The sequence below is a fragment of the Orbicella faveolata genome, unplaced genomic scaffold (assembly GCF_042242905.1).
Source record: "Orbicella faveolata isolate gen_17 unplaced genomic scaffold, um_ofav_v1 contig_25, whole genome shotgun sequence".
NCBI classification, from domain to species: Eukaryota; Metazoa; Cnidaria; class Anthozoa; order Scleractinia; family Merulinidae; genus Orbicella; species Orbicella faveolata.
In genome coordinates, this window is record NW_028301553.1 from 9797623 (window position 1) to 9819564 (window position 21942).

General features: G+C 40.1%; 2 protein-coding genes and 1 pseudogene across 8 annotated transcripts; all 3 read right to left on the reverse strand.

Annotated features, from left to right (window-relative positions):
- Positions 1-590: 590 nt before the first annotated feature.
- LOC110057269 (uncharacterized) lies at positions 591-21835 on the reverse strand. Of its 7 annotated transcripts, XM_089294810.1 has the most exons (9): positions 20792-21835; positions 20431-20555; positions 7999-8039; positions 6581-6665; positions 5539-5848; positions 5129-5407; positions 3697-3836; positions 2863-3103; positions 591-1166 (listed from the first exon to the last, which is right to left on the reverse strand). In XM_089294810.1, exons 4-9 carry the CDS (start codon positions 6602-6604, stop codon positions 1024-1026), a joined length of 1137 nt encoding a protein of 378 aa, XP_089150936.1. In that variant the 5' UTR covers positions 6605-6665; positions 7999-8039; positions 20431-20555; positions 20792-21835; the 3' UTR covers positions 591-1023. The 7 variants fall into 7 exon arrangements, with proteins under 7 accessions (XP_089150936.1, XP_089150937.1, XP_089150935.1 ...); XM_089294811.1 differs by lacking the exon at positions 20792-21835 and having other exon boundaries at positions 20431-20620; XM_089294809.1 differs by lacking the exons at positions 20431-20555; positions 20792-21835 and adding an exon at positions 10395-10539.
- On the reverse strand, positions 12673-16280 carry LOC149108870 (uncharacterized; annotated as a pseudogene).
- Positions 16319-20421, reverse strand: LOC149108871 (testis-specific serine/threonine-protein kinase 4-like). The gene has a single exon (XM_089294815.1). The coding sequence runs from the start codon at positions 19311-19313 to the stop codon at positions 18189-18191; it is 1125 nt and encodes a 374-aa protein (XP_089150941.1). The 5' UTR covers positions 19314-20421; the 3' UTR covers positions 16319-18188.
- Positions 21836-21942: the final 107 nt, after the last annotated feature.

A 21942-nucleotide genomic window follows, 5' to 3' on the forward strand; every position in this document is an offset into this window, starting at 1 on the left:
CATCGCAGAAGTTTATATTTTAAATCTGTCTGATACAAATGGCGGGTTCGTGGATCCATCGTGGTCATCGTGGTTTCAATCTTCGAGAAAGAAAGACACAGTTATCGTTGCTACTCTGTTCGGAATAGTTTAAAGAGCATTAAAAAAGGAAAGATCCCAGATGCCATTAAAATACAAAATTTGAAGCGATCGAAGCTCGAGATATTTGTCGGCGGAGACCAGCAAAAGACGAAAATACTTCTGCTTTTTGAGAGAAAAATTGCCAAACAGAAAAAAATGTGTCACAACTGGAAAAATGGATCACACTTAGAAAAATGGGTCACATTTGGAAATATTAATTATAACTGGAAAAAAGGGTCATACATAGAAAAAAAAAAGGTCACACTTAGAAAAATGGGTCACACTTGTAAAAACTGGTCACACTTGGAAAAAAAGTCACGCTTGGAAAAGTGTGTCACACTTGGAAGAAAGGGTCACACTTGTAAAAAATGGGTCACACTTGGAAAAATGGGTCACCCTTGGGATTTTGAACAAGTTTCTGCTCAATTTACAAACTTTTTTTTCAGTGTCTCTAATTAGTACAATATTGCTAAACATGAAAAGTGATTTATTTTATTTTATTTTTATTTTCCGGATTCCATAATTTGCTTTGTCTTCTTCATTTTTTAAACTTACACGACATCGATATTAAGTTTGTTTGTTTGCTTTGTTTTTTACTCTTAAACACTGAGGGACGAAGGTAATCTAATCTTAAAACAATGAAATTTCAGGGCCGTAGCCAGACAAAAATTATGACCGAGGCAATTTCCATTAAAAAAAAAAAATGACTGAGGCAATGTCCATATTTAATTCACTTCCGAGGTGACTAGGGTGTTTATGATGACTATAAACAACAAAAACGAAAAACAATATGACGGAGGCAAGTGCATCGGTTAACCTATTACTACTGTAGCTTCGACGATAAATCTTTTGTTAATATGCATAAGAACCTGTAAACGGATAAATAAAGCTTCATTTGACTAGTTAACTCTTTGCAATAACCAAGAAGGCGTGGACATAATCCATCCCATGATCCTCCGGGTGCTTAACCACCTGGTTTTCATAACGTTTGAAGAATTCGTCGAGAATGTCTGCCTTCTCATCAGGAGAGCGATGCTCGGAGAGACCTAAAGATAAACCATAAAAGCCAGTCACGAAAGTGTCATCAGGCCAAAGTTTATGCCGGTTTCTGTAGCATGAAGCGACTAGGATTATGTCTGCTCCCCCCTGGATGGGATGCTAGTCTATCGCAGGGTTACCCCCAGCATTAAATTCGCCGGTACCCATTTATACACCTGAGTGGAGAGAGGCACTGTCAGAGTTAAGTGTTTTCCCAAAGAACTCAACACAATGTGCCCGGCCAGGGCTCGAACCCGGATCGCTCGATCCGGAATCGATTGCACCAACCATGAGGCCACTGCACTTCCATAATTCGGTGTACAGTGTTGCACGTGTAAGGCAAAGTTATTCCAGTGCTAGGGATTGTTGAAGGCAAGTGGCTCATCGGCGAGCCGAAGGTGCAGCAAGAAATATTGGTTATGGTTGAGATGCAAGCTCATCGAGAGTAACTCTCCAGCCTTTTGATTGCAGGTTATCGTCACAGCGTTTAGGGCCCCGTCCACACTAAGTCGAAAAGGAATTTGAAAACGCAGTTTTCTTTCTACGGTTATGCCTACCATCCACATTAGTCCGTCACAAAGACGGAGCTTTTCGAAAACGCTCTTCAAATGTTTTAGTGTGGACGGAAAACATTTTGAAAACGGAGCTTTTCGAAAACGATGACATCACGAAAATAATGTGATTTCCCTGCCCGAGGTTTCCTCAACAGTAAATCCAGCGTAGTGTGGAGGGAAAACATTTGATGCGTTTTCAGAGTGAAATTTCCATTTCCAAATACCTCCAGCCTAGTGTGGACGGAAAACATTTGATGCGTTTTCAGAGTGAAATTTCCATTTTCAAATACCTCCGGCCTAGTGTGGACGGAAAACATTTGATGCGTTTTCAGAGTGAAATTTCCATTTTCAAATACCTCCGGCCTAGTGTGGACGGAAAACATTTGATGCGTTTTCAGAGTGAAACCTCCGTTTTCAAATTCCTCCAGTGTAGTGTGTACTGGGCATAAGATTAACCGTATAACAAAAATGAGATAAATGAAAACTGTAAAAACTAGATTAATGCTTGGACACAAATGAACTTAGCTGAACTGATTCTTAGCTGTTTCGGTTTACCAAGTAACTTTTTTCATATTCACTCGTGATATAATAGAGGTCACGTTACTTGCAATACGAAATTTCTCCCACATCATCGATGCTCCTTAATTTATTAATATAAGCCTAGTCCGAAAAAAAAACTCCAGAACGGTCAGACCAAACGATCAACCATTGTGAGCTTTAGTCGCGCAAATATAAGCTTATGAAAATGATAAAAAAATGGAACAAAACTTAATTGCATAAACAGGCACGGAAGGAATACTTAGATACCGTAAAGGAAGGAAGATCAAAGTTCGGCGAGATTCTGTCGAATTTAAGAAAACATAACTTCGAGCTGGCTTTCTTAGTTTCCTTGGCAGTTGCTTTATATTTCTCCTGGATAAGGTAAACTTTCGGCAGGTCTATAACTGCATGGGTGCACTCAGACTGTCGAACATCAACAACTATGTCAAAGAATTCTAGATACCTTTAGCGGAGGAAAAGCTCGCGCAATTCTAATGTCTCGGCGACAAACCAAAACGCCCTTGTGACAGTAAAATGGACATCTAAACACGTGCCTTTTCCTTCCTCCTTCGTAACTTAATACGATTCTATAGCAAGATTCTGATCTTACCAGAAAGAAATGTTGCATTGCTCCAAGTCCTCGTCGTTGGTATAAACCAACGGGCATATGCTTCAGGATCGCCACCATTCTTCAGCCATTTTTCCCTGTAAGGACAGGGTACCACTTTGGTTTCTATGGAGACAAGTGAAAGGCCAGCCTTTCGAACGGGCGAGTCCGCCGACTCAAATGGCTTCTTAAACTCAGTGACAGTGCGGTAATAATTGAAAAATGTCGTCTTGTTAAATTCGTCCTGTAAACAAAGAAAAGTTAATATCACTTTGATTAAATTTGGAAACAAAATTATTTCCCGTGTTTCTATGCACTTTTAAAACATGAGTGGACCTTTGGAATAACGAAAAATGCTGTGGGAACACCATCCGCAGGGGAGTGTTTCCACAGCTTTTTCGAGTGCCCCCAAACTTTTACAAGTGTTTCCGTGTTTCTACCGAAACATGGAGAAAATATTTTCTATTTCTCTTAACAAACACGGCGAGAAAAAGAAAGGAAATTCACTCGTATATTTCGATTATCAAAACGCACTGAATTTGTAAATTATCTTTGCCCGCGCCATCATTACGTCAACAGCTGAAGCTAGTTTTGTGTGTATCAGGTTATAGAAGTGCGGTCTTTAGCGTTCGCTTTCTGACAGCTTTTTTAGTCAGGGTGTTAAATGTTCAATATATGACAAGTCTGCCCACAGACCCTCTATTTCGTCGTGGAACACGCAAGCTTAGCAAAATATTAACTCGGCGCGTGAGATATGAACGAGCCCAACCCCAAGAGGGTGGGGATAGGGAAAGAAACTCACAGAGAAAAAAGTCGTGGGGCAGACTAATATCTGACCTGTGTTATAAGACCATCGTGGATTAATCCTTTCCATAAATCCCTCATTGTGTGATGCATGGAGACTGGAGTGTTCTTTGTTGTTCCAAGGAATTGCCCTTCCTCGTTAACTGCCAACTGGACAAGGACCATCTTACCACCTAAAATAACGACGTGTCACGATCAAGGACCCAGGAAAAATGTGTCTTGTTTTGTTTTGCTCTTGTTTGTTTATTCCCCTGAAGTGTTTATTGTGTTTCTGTCCTCTACTACCGTAAAATGCCACGTTAAAGCCCTGGGCTTATATAACTTTGGTTGGGCTTATAAACGGAGGCGGCGGCTTATATCCGGGGAAGGGGGGAGGGGGGAGGGCATATTAAAAAATGTTTCGAAACGACGAGATAAAACACATCTGAATAACGAATTAAAGTTCATAACATACCATTATATTTTGAGCTATTACCCTATTACCCTATTACTACCTTATTAGACTATAACGTTCAATTTGAAATTTTGATGTGTAAAGAAACGCAAGAGGAACGCATTTATACATTAGATGAGCTTATATCCAGAGGGGTTTATGTTCGGGGTGGGCTTATATCCGGAATAATATCTCTGTTCGCAAATAGAAGGGCTTACATCCGGGGGGGGGGGGCTTGTAACCCGGGGGTAGCTTTAACGTGGGATTTTACGGTATGCAAGAACAGAATATTTTATCAGGCTTTGCTCAGTAATAATTATGTTAGCTCTGGTCAGGGACGAAAAGTGCCCCATGGCGGCGGCATGTGCCGTTAAAAGAAGTCTTTTACTTAGCTCTTATTAACCGAGCTGGAGGTCTGTATGGGAGAATCTTGACTGAGGTCGTAAGAAAAGACCGAACGCAGCGAGGTCTGTACACGCGACCGAGGTCAAGATTCTCCCATACAGACCGACTTAGCTCGGTTAATAAGATGTTTATTATATGGCAAAGAAGAAAACTTTAATTCGTTTAATGTAACTGGTTTGCTCACATTTCGCTCGCGAACGGCGATGAGCTTAACTTAAACCTGCCGAAATTTGCTCGTCCTCTTTACTTTTTTTTTTGTCATCAGGCTTTTTGGCACTTCTATAAATGATTGAGAAGAAAATAAAAGAAAATGGTAGACATTTTTGTATTTTAGTTTGCTACTTTTTCAACGCAAAATGAAACCGGTCTAAGTGCCGATCTAGATGGGAAAATCTAGACCGCGGTCAATATCGATTTCAGCCAATCAAGTTCGTGAATTCGGTAGTTCCCAGTCTTTGTGAGACACAGCCATATAATAAAATAGAATAAAGTAGGATTAAAAGATTATCATCTCTCCTATGCTCTGTTTCGCAATCAGATTTTGTCGCATGATCAAATTTAATCGTTATATAACGGGATTGTGCTCTTTATAGCTGGTCATGCTTGAGGAAACAAATAACTGCTTACCCGAGGCCATTTCCTTCGCTCTTGCCAACAGTATCGTCTCCCAGTCCTTTGCGGCCTGGTTTTGGAACTTCTCTGCCTCTTCTGGTATTGTAATCATTGTGTGATGTAACGCTCCAGTCACGCTACACGGCTTGTCACGTAACCAGTGCATGGCAGTGGCGGAAAAGCCCAAATTTACAGATTGAGGAGGGAGACACTGACTATAGAAGCTTGTACCGCACGTCGTGACGAACACGTTGGGGAAGTCTAGAAAATAGCTCTTTGGACCTGGTATAAGACCTGGGAGGAAGAGATAAATCTAAATCAAACCCTTTTTCTTTTTTTCGTTTCTCTTTTTACACGAAATGGAAAATCTGAATGGGGCAACCATCGCGCTTCTACGTGTATGGTAAATTCTTTCGTGGACTAACCCTGCAATCGAAGAAACAAGGACTTGAAATCGTTAACGGGCTGATCTTCGTAAATAACGTGAATAGGAAGATCATCTCCATAAATCTTTCGCAGCTCTTTGACGCATGCGTACAGCAGTGGCATTGAAGTGCCACCGTCTGCGCAGCCGTAGTCTACAATGGTGAACACGGACCCAGGCCTCACAAGAGCTGACTTGACACTCTCTAACATAAGAGGAGCAGATTCTAATATCACGTTGTAACATCCGATTGTGTTGTCTGAGTAGAACCCAGACCCATCATCACCGTACGGGGTGTGGCTGTGAGGGGACTGGAGGACGGAAGAAATGAAAAGACTATTAGCAAATGATACCGGAACGTCCGAGTGTACAGAAACGAGGGCACATGTACGCCCAAAGCCGTGGTTAAACTGCAACAAACTCATCAAAGAGTAAATCTCATTAGAAAAGGAAACAAAAAGTAGTATTTCGTATACATCAGTAATAATCTGACCTATGTGTCACGAATCAAGTTGCGCGTCCAAACGCACGTGATGGACTGTCGGTTGATAACTCAACTAGCACGGCCCTTCGTATGAAGATGTTAGAGACACGGCCAACAGTTCCAAAACAAACCAGTTAATTGCACCACTACAAACCCACAATGGTTGAATTTGGAAGCTCAAACTAAATTCACGGAGCCAAGGAGATGATCAAAAACAGTGATTCTCGATGCAATATGATTAGTTAGTTTTCACACATGGTATTTACCATATTCATCATATGCTTTCGTCATCTCGTAGCTCCTGGCACCCAGGCTTTTCGCATATTGTTAGTAAGCGCGACCTCATGGTACCGAGACAATAGGCGAAAAAACCGGATGCACCCGAGATCCGCAGTAATACGTGACAACATTTAACCAATCAGGCTCCTTCTAAACATAGCCTTTGTTTTAAAACTTATCGCTGGTGGAGACGAGTTCATAGGGAAATCATTCTGCAACTTGGGGATTATCTTCTTTTGATTGAAGTAAGGAGTTATCATTTAGGTTTACTAGTACTCACAAACTTTTCGTTACACGAAGACATCCTGTTGCTTCCTAAATAGATGCTTGTTTGCCTTCTTGTTGCAAACTCGGCAGTGAGTACACTAAAAGAAAAAAAAAATAGACACTATTAAGAATATTGAAGATTGAAATAGTCTAGCCTTTTAATTGATTTGAGTGAATTCATGTTCCAGAAAATTATCTTTGCTGAAAGTTGAGAATGGACCTTTTAACCGATGTCATACAATTTTAAAAATTCTTCGTATTTTTTTATATAACATAAAACTACCTCGATAGATCAATCGATCATATGCCCTCTGCCATACATTTCTTTGTAAAAATTGGCAACTTTGGGGTTCCATATTTTCACGAGTTTGCAACGGATTCTTATCAAACTTCGCACATTTATTAAATTCGGCAAGATAAATCGACTCGACATCAAAATCAGTAAAATAGTGTTTAAACTAAATATGAGATATCATACCTTAACAGATTTTCACGTAATCGAGCGTTCAGACGTACGAATAAGTTAAAGAACAAACTACTTGACGCGCTGGTTTACAACTTATGCAAAAATATTTCACGGTATGCTGGTAGCGACGCCGGTTTACAAGGATTTGTACCTCAAAGTATTCTCTTCTTCCGCGATTCTTAAAGCAAGTGATGTGTGCTTTTTCCCTTGAATGACGAGATTCAACGATGAAATGTAACGCTCATAAATATTTTATCCGACCAAGTCTGGACTGTTGATCCGCGTGGTTTGTGGTTAGGAATGTGGCACCAAATTATATTTATATAAGGTGTCACTGTGATTAAAAAAAAATACAAATAAAAAATTTAAGGTTTTTTTTATCAGTGCATGGTTGAAAAGAGCTAGTCTTCTTTCCTTGCTTCATTTTTCTTGTTTTTCTATTGTACCTTCAAAATAGACCCAAGTTTGAGAAATTACGGTAAAAAAAAAAAAAAAAAAAATAGTAAGGCCCCGTCCACACTACGCTAGAGAAATTTGAAAACGCAGCTTTACTTCTGTGGTTAGGCCTACCGTCCACACTAATCCGGCACGAAAACGGAGCTTTTCGAAAACGCTCTTCAAACCGGAGGAATTTCAAAATGCCGGCTTTTCGAATTCGTTTTCGGGTGGACGGAGAACATTTTGAAAACGGAGCTTTTCGAAAACGATGAAGACACGCGTTTTCAGAGCTGAACGGAAAACATCTTTAAAACGGAGCTTTTGGAAAACGATGTCGACACGATTATCATAGTTTTGATTTCCCTGTCCAAGTTTTCCTTTAACGCAAATCCAAACTAACCGGTGATCGTTGCGTTTTTAAATTCCTCTCGCTGAGTGGGCCGGGACGATGAACATTTGATGCGTTTTCAGAGCTAAACCTCCGTTTTCAAACTCCTCCGGCGTAGTTTGGGTGAAGCCTAACTTACTGTAATTTCCGTAATTCCGTTAGCTGATCATTGTGCACCACCTAGAAATTGAATTATGACAAAACAATGCCTGTGTTATGTTATTGTAATTTGAAATTAATTTGATAAAGGACAAAGTAAGCAGCTGGTAATTATTTTTCTTCTATGTATAATAAACTGCTTCATTCTCACTGCCTACACTTTAGCGCCATTCTTTTTTAAGTTCATAAAATTTGGTAACGTGAAAAAGAAACATGTTCATCAATTTTGATTAAAAGGGAAAAAATGGGGACCTTCGGTATTTAACAACACAATTTACAACATTTTAGTACAGAGAAATATTTCGCTTTCAAAGTCACGGAATAACAATTTCGCACAAAACTTTCATGTTTTAATGACGTAGGTTTTTATTTATTCTTTGTGGTGTTTTCGGTCATGTAGGTAATAATGTTTATTCACCCACTTATGCTCAGATCTTACGTGAGCAATTATTTATGCAAATTATAACGATGGCCTTCTTCTCGTGCCATAGAAAAACTCAGGCAGAACTGAGGCTGATACAGTGTAGTTGTCTACAAATTGGGTAAATATTGCTTATTATTGCCCTGAGTTACTGTGAAGCTAAACATTAGGCCACTATTTTTAGCTGTCGAGGAGTCTTTTAGGGTTGCACTCGAAGAAATTATAAAAAAACCCTATCATTTCCGTTTTAAAGTGGTATCTTTTAGGAGTCAAATAAAGCTCAGGCCACACCTTGAGGGGTTTAATTCAAATTTTCTGATGAGCATTTCTGACCTTTTCTCATGGGAGTACCCCACCCCTACCCCCGGGTATAACGATTTAGTGGTACTTCCAAAGATCTTTGTAGCCTCTGATTAGTTAACCTAAAAATAGCATTAAGTGATCACTGCCCAAAGATATGTGCATATGTACTATTTCAACAATATAAGATATTTATATTGTCGAAATTGCTTAACATATATCTCTTGTGGACAGGGGGCGGGGGAAGGGTGAAAACCAGAATCATCAGTCATCATGCACAGGAATAAATGCCATTATTATTCAAATCCAGTCCATACTGTATAAACAACACATATAACAATTACTATCACACAATAACTATGCACTATGTTAAAATGCCAGTTTACATTTAAAATTGGAGACAAAGAGCTATAAGAAAGTCATTACCAAAAGTGAAATATTGGTCAGTGTAAAACAGAGAGTATGGACTGCAGACTGCAGAACTGGGTAAATTGCAGACTAGGGGTAAAATGCAGACAAGAGACTTAACAAATATATATGTACATACATAGTCTCGAGTGCTAACTGTAAACAGGGTTATTCATGCTAATTAGAGTTATTATTCAGGCTGTACTCTGGTAGCCTGAATATCAATCCAGATAACCTGGATATCACAGGTTAGCCTGAATGCTCCAGTTAGCCTGTTTATGGTTAGCTCTCAATGAGGGAAATGATAACAGCATTCAGTTAAAAAAATCTGCAGTCCGCTGTGTGCAATTTACCCTTAGTCTCCATTTTATCCCCGGTCCACAGCCTGCAGTCTGCAGTCTGCCTTTTACACTGACCGATGAAACATGATGTTAAATCAAGACTGTCATGTTTAACATTCATTAATTAATGTACCTGGCATAAAGTCATTTGAACCCAGTCAAACTGAATTTCAATTGAACTCAATCAAATTCAATGGAACTCAGTCCATGGATTGGGTTTGACTGAGCCCGGTAATCGAACAAATTAAAACTTAACACAATCAAACTCAATGGAATGCTTGATTTCTGAACTCTGGATTTTTGTAAAACCGGTGTTGAAAATCAATAAGATTTTCTTGGAGGCTCAAGTAACTTCAGTATAACATGTGTTTTTCGTGTTCTTCACACCACCTATCATGACCTTTGTCAAAGCAAATTTATTCACCAAACACAATCAAAACCCATGCCATTGGAATTTCCTCGATAAAGTATAGTTATCAAAATCAATAAAACACAAATGGACATAATTTATAACGTCACGCTTTCCGATTTTTACATTAAAATAAAAATAATAAACTGCGCCGCTCGATTTATTGTCTCAAATTTAGTACATATGTGAAGTTTCATTAGAATCTGTTGATGGTAAATTGAACTGTGAAAGTGGTTTTTCGTATATATCAAAATAGGAACAATTGTTCATATTGCGTGACATGGCTCCAGTTCGATAGGGTTCGATTCGTTCGGAAATGGAACTCACAGAGTTCGTTCGATTACCGAACTCAATTGAACTCATCCACAGATTGAGCTCGACTGACTTCGATTTCCGAACGTCCGATTTTTAGAATTCGAACCATATTGTGCAGGGAACTTTGAATTCATTACACACTGAAGTTAAACATGATCAGATTTGAAGGATACAATACTTACCGCATTTCATTTTACCAATAGCTTTCCCGAAATATCCTAGTTTGTCATTGAAACAGTGAATTAAAATCGTCCTCTTTCCGTTCATAACATGGCCGCTATTTTTTTAAATGTAAACTTGAAGGTCTGGGTATCAGTGCCCGCGAGCACTTTTAACCAGCGGACTAAATGCAGCCCCGACTAAATTGCAAGCGACGTTATCCCCTGTAAAATTCTCAGTACTGTGAACTTTTGTAACGAATGTTTCACCAACAAGACTCCGCATTGATGGCATTGGTATCTATTCTTGTAACAGCGTTCGGAAATCGGTCAGTGTAAAACGAAGACTGCAGACTGCGGGCCGGGAGTAAAATGAAGACTGAGGGAAAATGATGCAGACTGTAGACTTTTTAACTGAGTCGTACTACCATTTCCATCATTGATAGCCAACCATTAATAGGCTAAACGGAGCGCTATTCAGGCTAACCAGACGGCAGATTTTCACTGCGATTAGCCTGAATAACCCCTATTTACGATTAGCACTCGATAATGGAAATGACACGTTGTATACTTTAAAAATTAAAGTCTGTATTCTGCAATCTGCATTTTACCTCTCCATTTTACCCCCAGTCTCCAGTCTGCACTCCGCAGTCCGCATTTTACCCCGGGTCTGCAGTCCTTCATTTTACCCTCAGTCTGAATTGTATCCTCGGTCCGCAGTTTGCAGTCCGCAGTCTTCGTTTTACACTGACTGGTTCGGAAATGGGAATTGATCAAGAGAATACTGGTCACGGGTCTTTATTGATATATAAAGAGTTACTACAAAACCAATTCACAAAGTAAGCCTGACAATATATGAAACTCAAAAGCTCAGAAATAAAAGTAAAGTAAAATCACTCTTGCTTAGTAGCCAGTCAAGGTCATCGAAACACTAAATGACCAGCGGCCCGAAATTTTTCTTAGATTGATTCTGGTAAATCATAAGAATTTATAGCCAATCGAAACAATGATATGACAATTAAAAGCACTGGAAGTACACGTCAACAACACTTTTTTTTTTTTTTTTTTTTTTTTGTCGCAAGGAAATCTTTTAGACCATTTTCTTACTCATAAGTAACTCAGCCGCAAAAAATTCGTGGCCAATTCTGTAAAGCAGCAGCTACATTCAGCACATCTGGCTTGCCTCAACTCGTGTGGTTGCGTTTCTTTATTCCTCATTTCTGAGAAAGGGCAACATTCGCTCTGATTTGTAAAAATTGTAACAATGGCGGAACAAGATTTCTTACCAGGTAATATCAAGCAGGAAGAGGAGGATGTTCGACCTCGGACTGGTTAGATTGCGAGCAGTCTCCGTGGGAAGGAATGCAATGAGGAACGCAACACCCCGGGGTGGGGGATTCCCATATAAAAAGGGCCGGGTGCTCGTCGTACCTTTAAGGGGCAGGAGCATGTCAGGGGTTAATAAAGCGGATTTGGTACCTGTTAGCCGGGGTGTTCAGCCTCAAGAGGTCCACAGCGCGAGCTTTTGCAGTACCTACTAGGGTGTTGAGCCCAAAGAAATATGACAGGAGATTATCTGTTGTTTTAGAATTTAGAGGTACAAAAAATGTCAAACCACGACTACGAAGCAGGAACTTGGCATCTGTCAGGGGTTCTTTTCAAAATTTCCGACAAGTTCCCCCGACCTTTACATATGTGAGTCACCACACCTTCCCCGGGTGCAACACAAGTGAGCAGCCGTAAGCATGCAAGCGTGACATGCGAAGCAGCGAGCCGCAAGCAGCGCGGGCGCCGGTTGCGTTCTCCCCTATGGATTTCCGAGCAAAAGAGAGGCTGCTCGCTGTCTACGGAGGCGGCGTGGCCGAGTGGTTTAGAGCGCTGGATTTGAAGTCTGGAGGTCCCTGGTTCAAATCCTCCACCCTACCGCTATCTGGATTTGTTCTCGGTAGCCCCGAGTTCAACTCCTCTACCGCGTTGTGTAAATAGCGAACTGGTCGGCCTCCAACCAGTTGGGATTCTTAATAGTTTATGTTAAATTTGAAATATTTGTCTATTTATTTACAGTGTCCCCAGTTAGCACATTTAATAGTGCTAAATACAATTGACACTTAAATAAACTTGTTATTATTATTATTATTATTATTATTATTATTATTATTATTATTATTATTATTATTATTATTATTATTATTATTATTACAGACCGGCCGACTATCAGGTTGAGCGCTTACATAAAATGCGGATTTTTTCTCGTATTTTGAGTGGTTCTTACGCATGGTCTTTTCGAGGACAAACGCATAGATGAAGTCATTAACATTTGTTTGTTTCTTTATTTATAGATGTGCCAAGAACATCTGTGACACATACCATCGCCTCGTTGGCTAAGTTTGTGTTCTTACAACATTTTAACGTCATCTGTGATCAATGACTGAACACGGCACGGTAACATGGAAGGCATTTGTCAAGTCAGGGAGGGCAAACGTAGATTGATTTCATAGTGTATTTAAGATGATAAGACAGCATAAATTCTGATTACAAGACTCAAGGGTACACATCAAACCTTGGAGTAACATCTATCTTCCGATATAAGAGCGAGAAATAAGATCATAATCAATGCGGGCAATCGATTTAATAATAATCTTGCAGTGATCGACAGCCTGTTCAAAAACGAGCTTTAATCAATGCCAATCTGATTTCTTTCTGTCACATTAAAAACGATCTGCAGTGTTCAGCATATTTTCGGGGCCATCAAATTCGCATTCTTTCGGGTCATCCGTATCGCAGTTCCTGAAAATACCATCCTCTCCCTGAGAATGTCGGGAAAAGCAGACAGCCATCTTTTTCCAAGATACGAACACTTTCCTTTCCTCTTCACAGCAAGGTTTGGGATAGTAACTTACAAACATCACATTATCTGTTCCTGACTTTTCACATTCACCATTGAAGACTACCCTCTTTGGTGCCCTCACATAGGTTCTCACTGACTCATGATCATAATTCGTTTTCCAAGTAGCCCACGGCTCATTAATCAGCAACTCCGCAGGGCCATTTCTTGGAATCCAAATTCTTTTAATTTGGTTAATTTTCTGATAACGTATTATCAGAGAGTTTTTTTCCTGTCCATTAGTGTCTTTAACCACACACTGATAAGGCCAGTCGTTTGTGTTGATGATCCTCTTTTTCAACCAATCAGTAATGTTTGCCTCATCTCTTGTGACTTGCGTCAAAATTTCATCCTCCAACTTCAACTGGAGCGCACGACCTGGTTCTGATGACGAAGCTTCCCTAAATACTTCCGCCGTCTTCGCAAATTTGTAGAGTTTTGTCATTAAAGCATTGTTCGCTTCACTATCAAGGTCACTTTTTAAGCCCTTTGTTGCAGCCAAAAGGCTGCGGTAAGTGAAGTGGGATTGCAGACCTGCACACCCGTAGTACATCAACTCTTGGGCAAACTTCTGAACGAGATGCTTTTTGCTATGACAATAAGTCAGCATGTATGGTGCTAGGAGAGAGGTTGCTTCTACCAGTTCACCAAGCTCTACCCCATAAAGATCCAAGAGACGGTTATCTACGAAATCTAAAAAGCAAACAAAAATGGCCAGTACAGTAAATGGTTTGAACCCGGGTTTAACAGTCGATTGTGAAAGTTACCGAAAAGAGTGCTTTTCAGAATTACCCTCACCCGGACGATCACACTACTCAATCACACTACACGATCACACTTCACGATGACACTACACGATCGCACTACACGATCACGCTACAAGATCACAGCTTTCGCAAAGATGAAACTGAAGCACCAGATTTTAATTGGTTACCTTAGACAAGGGAAGAACTACCCCCATACATATAACGTTCAAGAAAATTGAGTTCGCCTTGGTAAACCTTTGGTGTTAAGTTTTAGTTCCGATTGAGAAGATATATCTCAAACACTCAAGACAGTGTTTGAATACATTTCGAAACATTTCGAAACATTTCGAAGTTCGTCAAAAGTACTCCGCTGCGCGTCGTATTATATTCTCAACTCTCTTTTCGATGTTTGGTAATGTGTTTGGTAATGGAGTCCTTTGTCTTTGATATATTACTTCTATGTCCTTTATAAAATATAAATGAGTGCTGGTTCATACCGCGGGCGGGCCATCCCAGTCAACCGAAGGCCTTCTCATGTGATCCCACTGTTTTTAAGCATCTAACTAAATGTTAAAAAACTCGTGACATATCTTGTAATAGAAGAGCCTTCTTTTCAATAAAAGGCGCCTGATTGGCTTCGACTTAATTCATGTTCTTAGTTAAGGACTCACCGTTTTCGTATTGTCTCATGAATTGCTCTACTTCTGGCATTTGAGACAATTCTCTTGCTCCACAAACCGGTTTAGCCGAAATTGCATCTACCAAGACGCCATAATTTCTGATGGTATACCGTATGGCGCTAAGCTGATTTGCCATCGCTAGCACTCCTCCTTTAGCCTCAATGAGGCGGCCCAAGTCAGCTATGTCCGCCTGTATGCCAGTGAGTCGGTTGTTTATCTGTTTGAACTCGTCGTCCAGATATTTTGCGAGCTCATCAAATGGGTTTGGAGTCAGGAACGTTGTCGCGATGGAAGCGATTCCACTAAATACGCTAAAGACGGGAGCTATAACGCTGATGAACGATGTAGCTGATTCAAACGCCGCTGCAAATGTGCCCAGTTTTTGAAGAGGTTTGAGTTTTCTAGCCTCTCTATATTTCTGCCTCGCTTCAGTAATGGTACCAGCACCCTCAACTACTCCAGCAGCAATCGCGGATGATGCCTGCAGCATGTCGTCTGTGATGTCGTATGTAGGAGGCTCGCCTTCCGGGGTTGTTTCTGACTCAGGTTTAAGCTGGACTAGTTTTTTCTTAAGGAGCAGGTTTTTTAGCTGCTCGGGACAAACAAAAAGCTTTGAAACATCAATAGAACCACCAAGCTGTTTGCAAGGGGCGCTCTAACTCTTCGGGGGACAAGGGTGGACAAGTGTTCTTGAAATCTGTAGGTTGATCCACCACAATTATCGTGTCAACGACAAGGGCATTGACGCAGACTGGATTGGCAGTTGAAGTAACGGTCACTGACTCGATATTTCTCTGCTCAGATTGGAACTGATATTCACTTTCCTGTAGTAAACTTACTCCGGGTATGTTCTCCTCGTAGTGTGATTTGCTTCCATCTCCACTGATCGTGACCTTCCTACTTTGGTCGTTGTGAGCAACAATGTCGATCGTTATTTGTTTCTTTGCTTGTAAAGGATCACACAAATCAAGTGTTAAAGCTGACTGAGGAGTAGAGGAAGCTGAGGGTAAAAACCCATTCAGGAAGGTTAACAACAAAACAGAGACGAGAAGATTGCCGTTGGCCATTCTTCCCTTTGTTTTCAGAGCAATTTACTTGTGGTTTAAACTGCTTCGACTAAATTGAAATAAAGCTGTTACTTTTGGAATCTGATGTAAGATTTGTACCTGCGTTATTCGTTGACTTAATCAAGCTTTTCGAAAGTTAACCAATTGAAATTGGCGCTACAGTGACAGGCATGATTTCATGTACCGCCTTTGTTGCCATTACCTAACATCGTGATCAAGACTGTCAATGGTTTCAGTGCACTTGCACAGAGAAGTAGTTCAATAAAAACGGACGTTATATCGATGGATTTAATGCTTTTCGTTTCTTAAAGTGTGGTGGTTATGCATGTCTAAGTGACAGTATATTCCGGGCTGTTTCCGGAATGAAAAATGTGGGAAATTAAATGCTTTTAAAAATTAGCACAAAAACAAAAGCAAGCATTTGGTCCTGGTATGACTTCAAGCACCCTTCCCTTAATGCATAATTGATGCGAAACTTACGCGAGAGGTTTTTGAGACGCGAACGGCAGCCGGAATTCCTTCAAAAAATTTCTTTTTCTTTTGTTTGTTGCAGATTTTTTTGTCTAAGGAGTTTCGTTTAAAGTTCTAAGACAAGGGCTTTCCAACTGATTTGTTAAGGTCAAAGCACGCCAAAATTTGAATTCGCCTTCCGGTCGCCGTTTGCGTCTTAAAAACGTCTCTACCGGCGGCCCGTTCCGGACGATGAGAGACAGCGCTGGACAAGTAAGCTTTTGAATCCTTTTTACGGTGACAAATTTCAACTTTATTGATGAAACTAAATTTTGTATCTAAATGGTGTCAATTATCGCGTTTAGTACATTTGTCAATCGCTTGATAGCACATGAGGCGTTTTATCGATGAAGTAAACGCGTTTTTTGATTGAAGTAGTAATATGTCAAGCACGAGAGACAGTGTTTGACCATATTCCCAAGCAACGCGAAGAGAGTTGCAAATACTACGCGCATGCGCAGCGGAGTATTTTTGACGAAATTGGAGGTGAACTGTCTTGAATGTGTGACATATCGTGAAAATCCGTGCTAATTAAGATCAGATATCCAAACATCGTCACGGTCAAGATTTCCTTTGTTCAAACTTTATGAATTATTAATGCATTTGGGAAGCTACAGGAAAAATGTAAATAACGCTTTCCGCGCACGGATTAAGACGATCAAGAAACGCTCGAACATTCTTTTTCTATCATAAAACGAAAACAAATAAATTAAATTTAGCATTCCCATTGAATAAGATAAGATAAGAACCTTTGTCAGTGTAAGCTCTTTAGGAACGCCTGTACGATATTATAATTTGTGAAATGTGGTTGTATGACATGAACACTGAATAGAAATGACGTATGTATGCCACTTTGATAAAAAAAAATACTCCTGTCGTATCTTTTTTATAGAAAAAAGGACCCCTTTCACGTACCTCAGCACTTAAGAACACCGCATCCCTTTTCTAATCCCTTTGAATGAGGTCAATGACCAATACTACGGGAGAACATCAAGCACTACCAGAAGAGATGTTAACCAAAGAACAAGTATCATTTATTCAGTTTCCGTTCACGTTCTATAGATTTCCCTAACCTTTCATATACCTCAACTTGTGAAATCCCTACCCTTTTATATCCTTGCATGAAGCCTGAAAAAGGCATCCAATTTGGGCAAAGCCTCCCTGTATATGACGAGCTTTGCCCTCCGAAAAAAAATATGCAAATTAGGCTAAGAAGGAGAAATTCTCCTCCATGGCTTATCATTAACTGACAGAGAACACCGTATTTAACACGTTTACTACGCTCTTGGTGTCCCCTAGGAATTTCCAGTAATTACTTTTTTCGCACTTATCGGCGGTCAAATGCATGCCGAAAGAAACACGAACCAATTTAATTAAGTATCTCATGACATGAAAACAAATGGTTTCCAGACATCAACACGCGTGGCTGTAGCTGTATGTTGCGAGGAGAAATTTGGTCACGTTTGTCTTCGCGGCGTTGGTGTCACTGGATAAAACTCTCATAAACCACGTATTATTTACTCTCTAAAAACACTTTTAATAATTAGTTAATGCCGCTGTTCCTCGGAGACATATACAACTAGTGGTATTAAAAGCATGTCGCTCTCTGATAAAAAAGAATATATATCTTTACAAGTCGAATTCTAAATAACCGGAAACAGTACTTTCATTGCTCATCGAAAAGACTTAATAGTAACGTGATGATTCTCTATTCGCAACACTAAACTGAAAGCACAGTTTTTGAAGAGAAACACAGATAATCCGTAAATATCACTATTCCAGCGGTAACATTTTCAATATGAGGTTCTTCATCTAAAAAGGAAAACGTGAACTAACGAGGGCACTATAAGACATATTTACAAAATTACTTCATACTGGCCTGTTTAACTATTTGAGAACGACTGAGTTTCTTTACTTCAATTGACAAATCTTTAAAGGACGCTAAGCAGTTCCTTTAACGAGGGACGCTGTTCAGGATCATCGTTTAAAGCCGATTTGGCCATCTTAATTGATCGAGCAGTTGCTGTGGGTAGCAAATCCAGTACAGCAAGGGCGATTCTTCCAAATGAAAATGTGTCTGATTTATAGCTTTGCATCCCAGTTCCACACACGATTTCGGGCGCAATATGAGGGTAGCGCTTCTGGTACTCCTCTCTTTTGGAAATTGTTACAGCCACCGCAGGCTTTGTATCAGACGCAAAGCGTGCTTTGCCAAAATCTATAATTACCGGGTTTACTGATCCGTTCTCTCGTTCCTCGAGCAGGACGTTGTTCGCTTTCAAATCGTTGTGCAGGATACCGCACGAATGTATGTGCATGAGCGCTTCGATGATTTTTGTTAACACACCGAGCCAACCAGGTTTGTCCAGATAATTTTTTTTTCTAGTGGCACTGGACAAGGTCAGGCTTCTATGTTTTCGGCCATGAAACTTTGTAATAAGCCGAAGCGGCTCGCTCTTAGTTATCACACCAAATAGCAAAGGCACGCCACTGTGATCTCCGAGGTAGCTGATCATTCTCGCTTCCTGGCGTACTTCTTTTTTGAGGTCGTTAGTGCTCCACTTTTTCACAGACTTGAACTCTTTTACAGCCACAAGCAGATCTCGGTAATAAGCGAGATAACAGTTTCCAAATGTTCCTGATCCAAGAAATTTTTCTGTCCGCACGACTAACGAGGGATTGATCTCTTTAACGTGGTGTTGGACGTCGACTCGTCTTCGCGGCGGGTTAGCAGGTTCGCCACGTTTCTGCTTCGCTACTTCTCGCACAGACGTTACTACTCGATCTTCTTTTCTACCAATAGTTCCTGAGTTACCGGCGATGGCTGCCGCTGTTTTCATGGTTTTTTCTTCAACCTTCTGCTCCGCTACTTCTCGCACAGACCTAACCACTTGTTCTTCCTTTTTGCCAATAGTTGCCGAGTTGCCGGCGATGGCTGCCGCTGCTTTCAAAGCTTTTTCTTGAGCCTTCTTTTGTCTCCACCTTTTCTTTGCTTCTTTCCGAATTTTCTTCAACTTTTCTGGATCTTTGATCGTTTTCCGTTTGTTTCGAGCCATTAAGGATGAATACGCTAAAAATTTACGAAGCAATAAGTGGAAGAACCGGTTATTTGCAAGATGAAAAACTATTCACAGCTATCGTTGAAAAATTGATTTCACGGGCGATCTTTCCAAAGTGAGAGACGGAAAGCGTTTGGCAAGCACGTGTAATGGATATTAAATGTATACGATTGGTGGAGCAAAAAGAACTCAGGAAGCAGCTATATTTGCCGGAAAACCATCCCCTATTTCACACACTATTCAGCTATTCACCGATTGATCATTGTTGAAAGAGCTTTGTTCCATCACAGCAAGCCTCTGTGTAAATAAGTTAATGAAAAGCATGATGAAAAGCTATTACAAGGTTTTTAAGTCGCAGAGATTCTCACCATTCTTGCAAGCATGGCTGTTTCTGTGGCTGTTTTTAAAACGCGCTACGATTTGTCCGTCCGAATTTAATACCACTACTGCGTTATTTCGACACAGAGAGGCAAAACATCATATTGATGCGCATTCGGTGACATTTCTGCCGTTTTACAATGGTCAGGAGGTCATACGGCTACCTTCAAGGATCAGAAGAGGGTGAAGGTCTTCAAGCTACAAACAGGGGATAAGTGGCATTGTGGACAGTATTAATTCCTGTCTACCGGTACATCCAAAGGCCGCCGGTAAGTATGCTTGCATTTACTTCCCCTCTGTTTCTCCAATCTTTACAACGGAATCGCAAAATTTCTGTGGCAATGGAGTGACTACGTTTTACTATCATTATCTTATTTCTCTTGACTGAGAAACTTCCAAACTAGCGAATACGATTGAAGCGGTAAATTGTTTTGTTCTCAAGAACCAATGATGTTACCAGAGAAAATGATGAATATAGCGTTGTACAATATCTATATTTGTTTAAGGGAAATGGAGTCGCGTTGAAAGGTACTATGTACTGGAAGAGTACGTCCAAATTTTGTTAGCTAACATGCCAAATGCATTTACAACAGCGGCAGAGAAAAGAGGCACCTACGTCCGCCCGTTTGGAGGGAAAAGTTCAATGTGTTCCAATACAGAGACCACGACCTGAATGATACTGTAACCTGCCCTCGGTCAACAAAGTGCCATTCCTTTAAACCTTAAGAAGACTTACCTGCGAAACAAGGAGGTAGAGGAAAGACACGAACCGCAAAATGCTAGAGAAGCACTAGAGGCAGCCAAAGAGAGAGCAAGACGTGGGACGGCCAACTTTTCGTCCAGTTCAAATGGTTGTCGGACCTGGTGAAGGAAGAGCAACCAGAGAGTTTGGGGTCATCTGGTGGCATGAACTGTTTTCGAGCAATAACCACGGAAAGTTGACACTCAGATTTTATATTTCGAAAGTGCAAGTTTGATTGAAAATACCTATCCAGAAAGGAGCAGTCTCCTTTTACCGGATTCCACACAATTTAAGATTAAGGGAACATTTGTCTGTCAAAAATAAAACTTTAAGTATATACCAACAGCTCTCATACCTCAAAAGTACTCTTGCTAACAACAGCCAACTTTGCATTGGTTTGCGACCTAAAAGAGTTGCCACATTATTAAAATGACTGAAATGGACACAAAATGTTAAATTATACAACTAAAGAGTGCTGCATGTAACAGGTTCTGACCAGGAGAGACAGAACTGAGGAAAGAAAATAAAATAATAGTAATAATAAAAAAATAAAAGTTCTGTTCTTCAGATAACAACAGCCCCAAAACCAGGACTGACTACCCAAGAGAGACAGAACTGGGGAAAGAAAATAAAATAATAAAATAAAATAAAAGTTCTGTTCTTTAGATAACAACAGCCCCAAAACCAGGACTGACTACCCAAGAGAGACAGAACTGGATAAAAAAAATAAAATAATAAAATAAAATAAAAGTTCTGTTCTTCAGATAACAACAGCCCAAAAACCAGGACTGACTACCCAAGAGAGACAGAACTGGGTAAAAAAAATAAAATAAAATAAAGAAAAGTTCTGTTCTTCAGATAACAACAGCCCATGCAAATGGGACTGACTACCCAAGAGAGACAGAATTGGGTTAAAAGAAATGATGATGATGATGATGATGATGATGCCCTTAAATAACAACAGCCCAAGTATAACAAACTGCTCGATAGAAACAATACAGAGTAAGAAATCACAATATTGTTATAAATTAAACAAACAGAACATTAAATGTTTGTGAAAGGGAAAGCAGAAAAAAACTATCATACCTCCTTCTGTTTGGGTCTATTATGCCAGGTATTCCAGGCTTCAATTCTGACATCTCTTATAAAAAGGCCTTGGTATCCTCTTATCAGGTTAATGGTTTGAAGTGATTGTCGGATGTTATAAATAGGTCCACTTCAGACCAGAGCATATAGAATTCCAACTGATTAAAATCTGTCTGAAATTTACTCAAAGGCATTTAAGAAAGGATGGTCCGTTTTAGTCTGGCCTCTACCTTTCAATTGATTTAGTATATCAAGAAACTGTATCTTTCACTGGATTTGCTTCAAACAGGTCACTGAGGCACACAAGCCACCTCACCACGACAAGGTACGGACCATGAAGTGGAAAAACAGTGGGGGGATAAGGAAAAAACAAAAACAGGTCTTTGTCTTCAGATAAAAACAGCCCAAACAGGACTGACT

What these genes read in the sequence shown, in the direction of transcription:
- LOC110057269 (XM_089294807.1), bottom strand. Translation starts at nt 5,962, where the DNA reads ATGAGTTTGTTGCAGTTTAACCACGGCTTTGGGCGTACATGTGCCCTC. An exon ending in CTTGTTTCTTCGATTGCAGG is followed by an intron (nt 5,408 to 5,538) that starts GTTAGTCCACGA and finishes TCTTCCTCCCAG; the next exon opens with GTCTTATACCAGGTCCAAAG. An exon ending in CAATGCAACATTTCTTTCTG is followed by an intron (nt 1,167 to 2,862) that starts GTAAGATCAGAA and finishes GTTTATCTTTAG; the next exon opens with GTCTCTCCGAGCATCGCTCT.
- LOC149108871 (XM_089294815.1), bottom strand. Translation starts at nt 19,313, where the DNA reads ATGGCTCGAAACAAACGGAAAACGATCAAAGATCCAGAAAAGTTGAAG.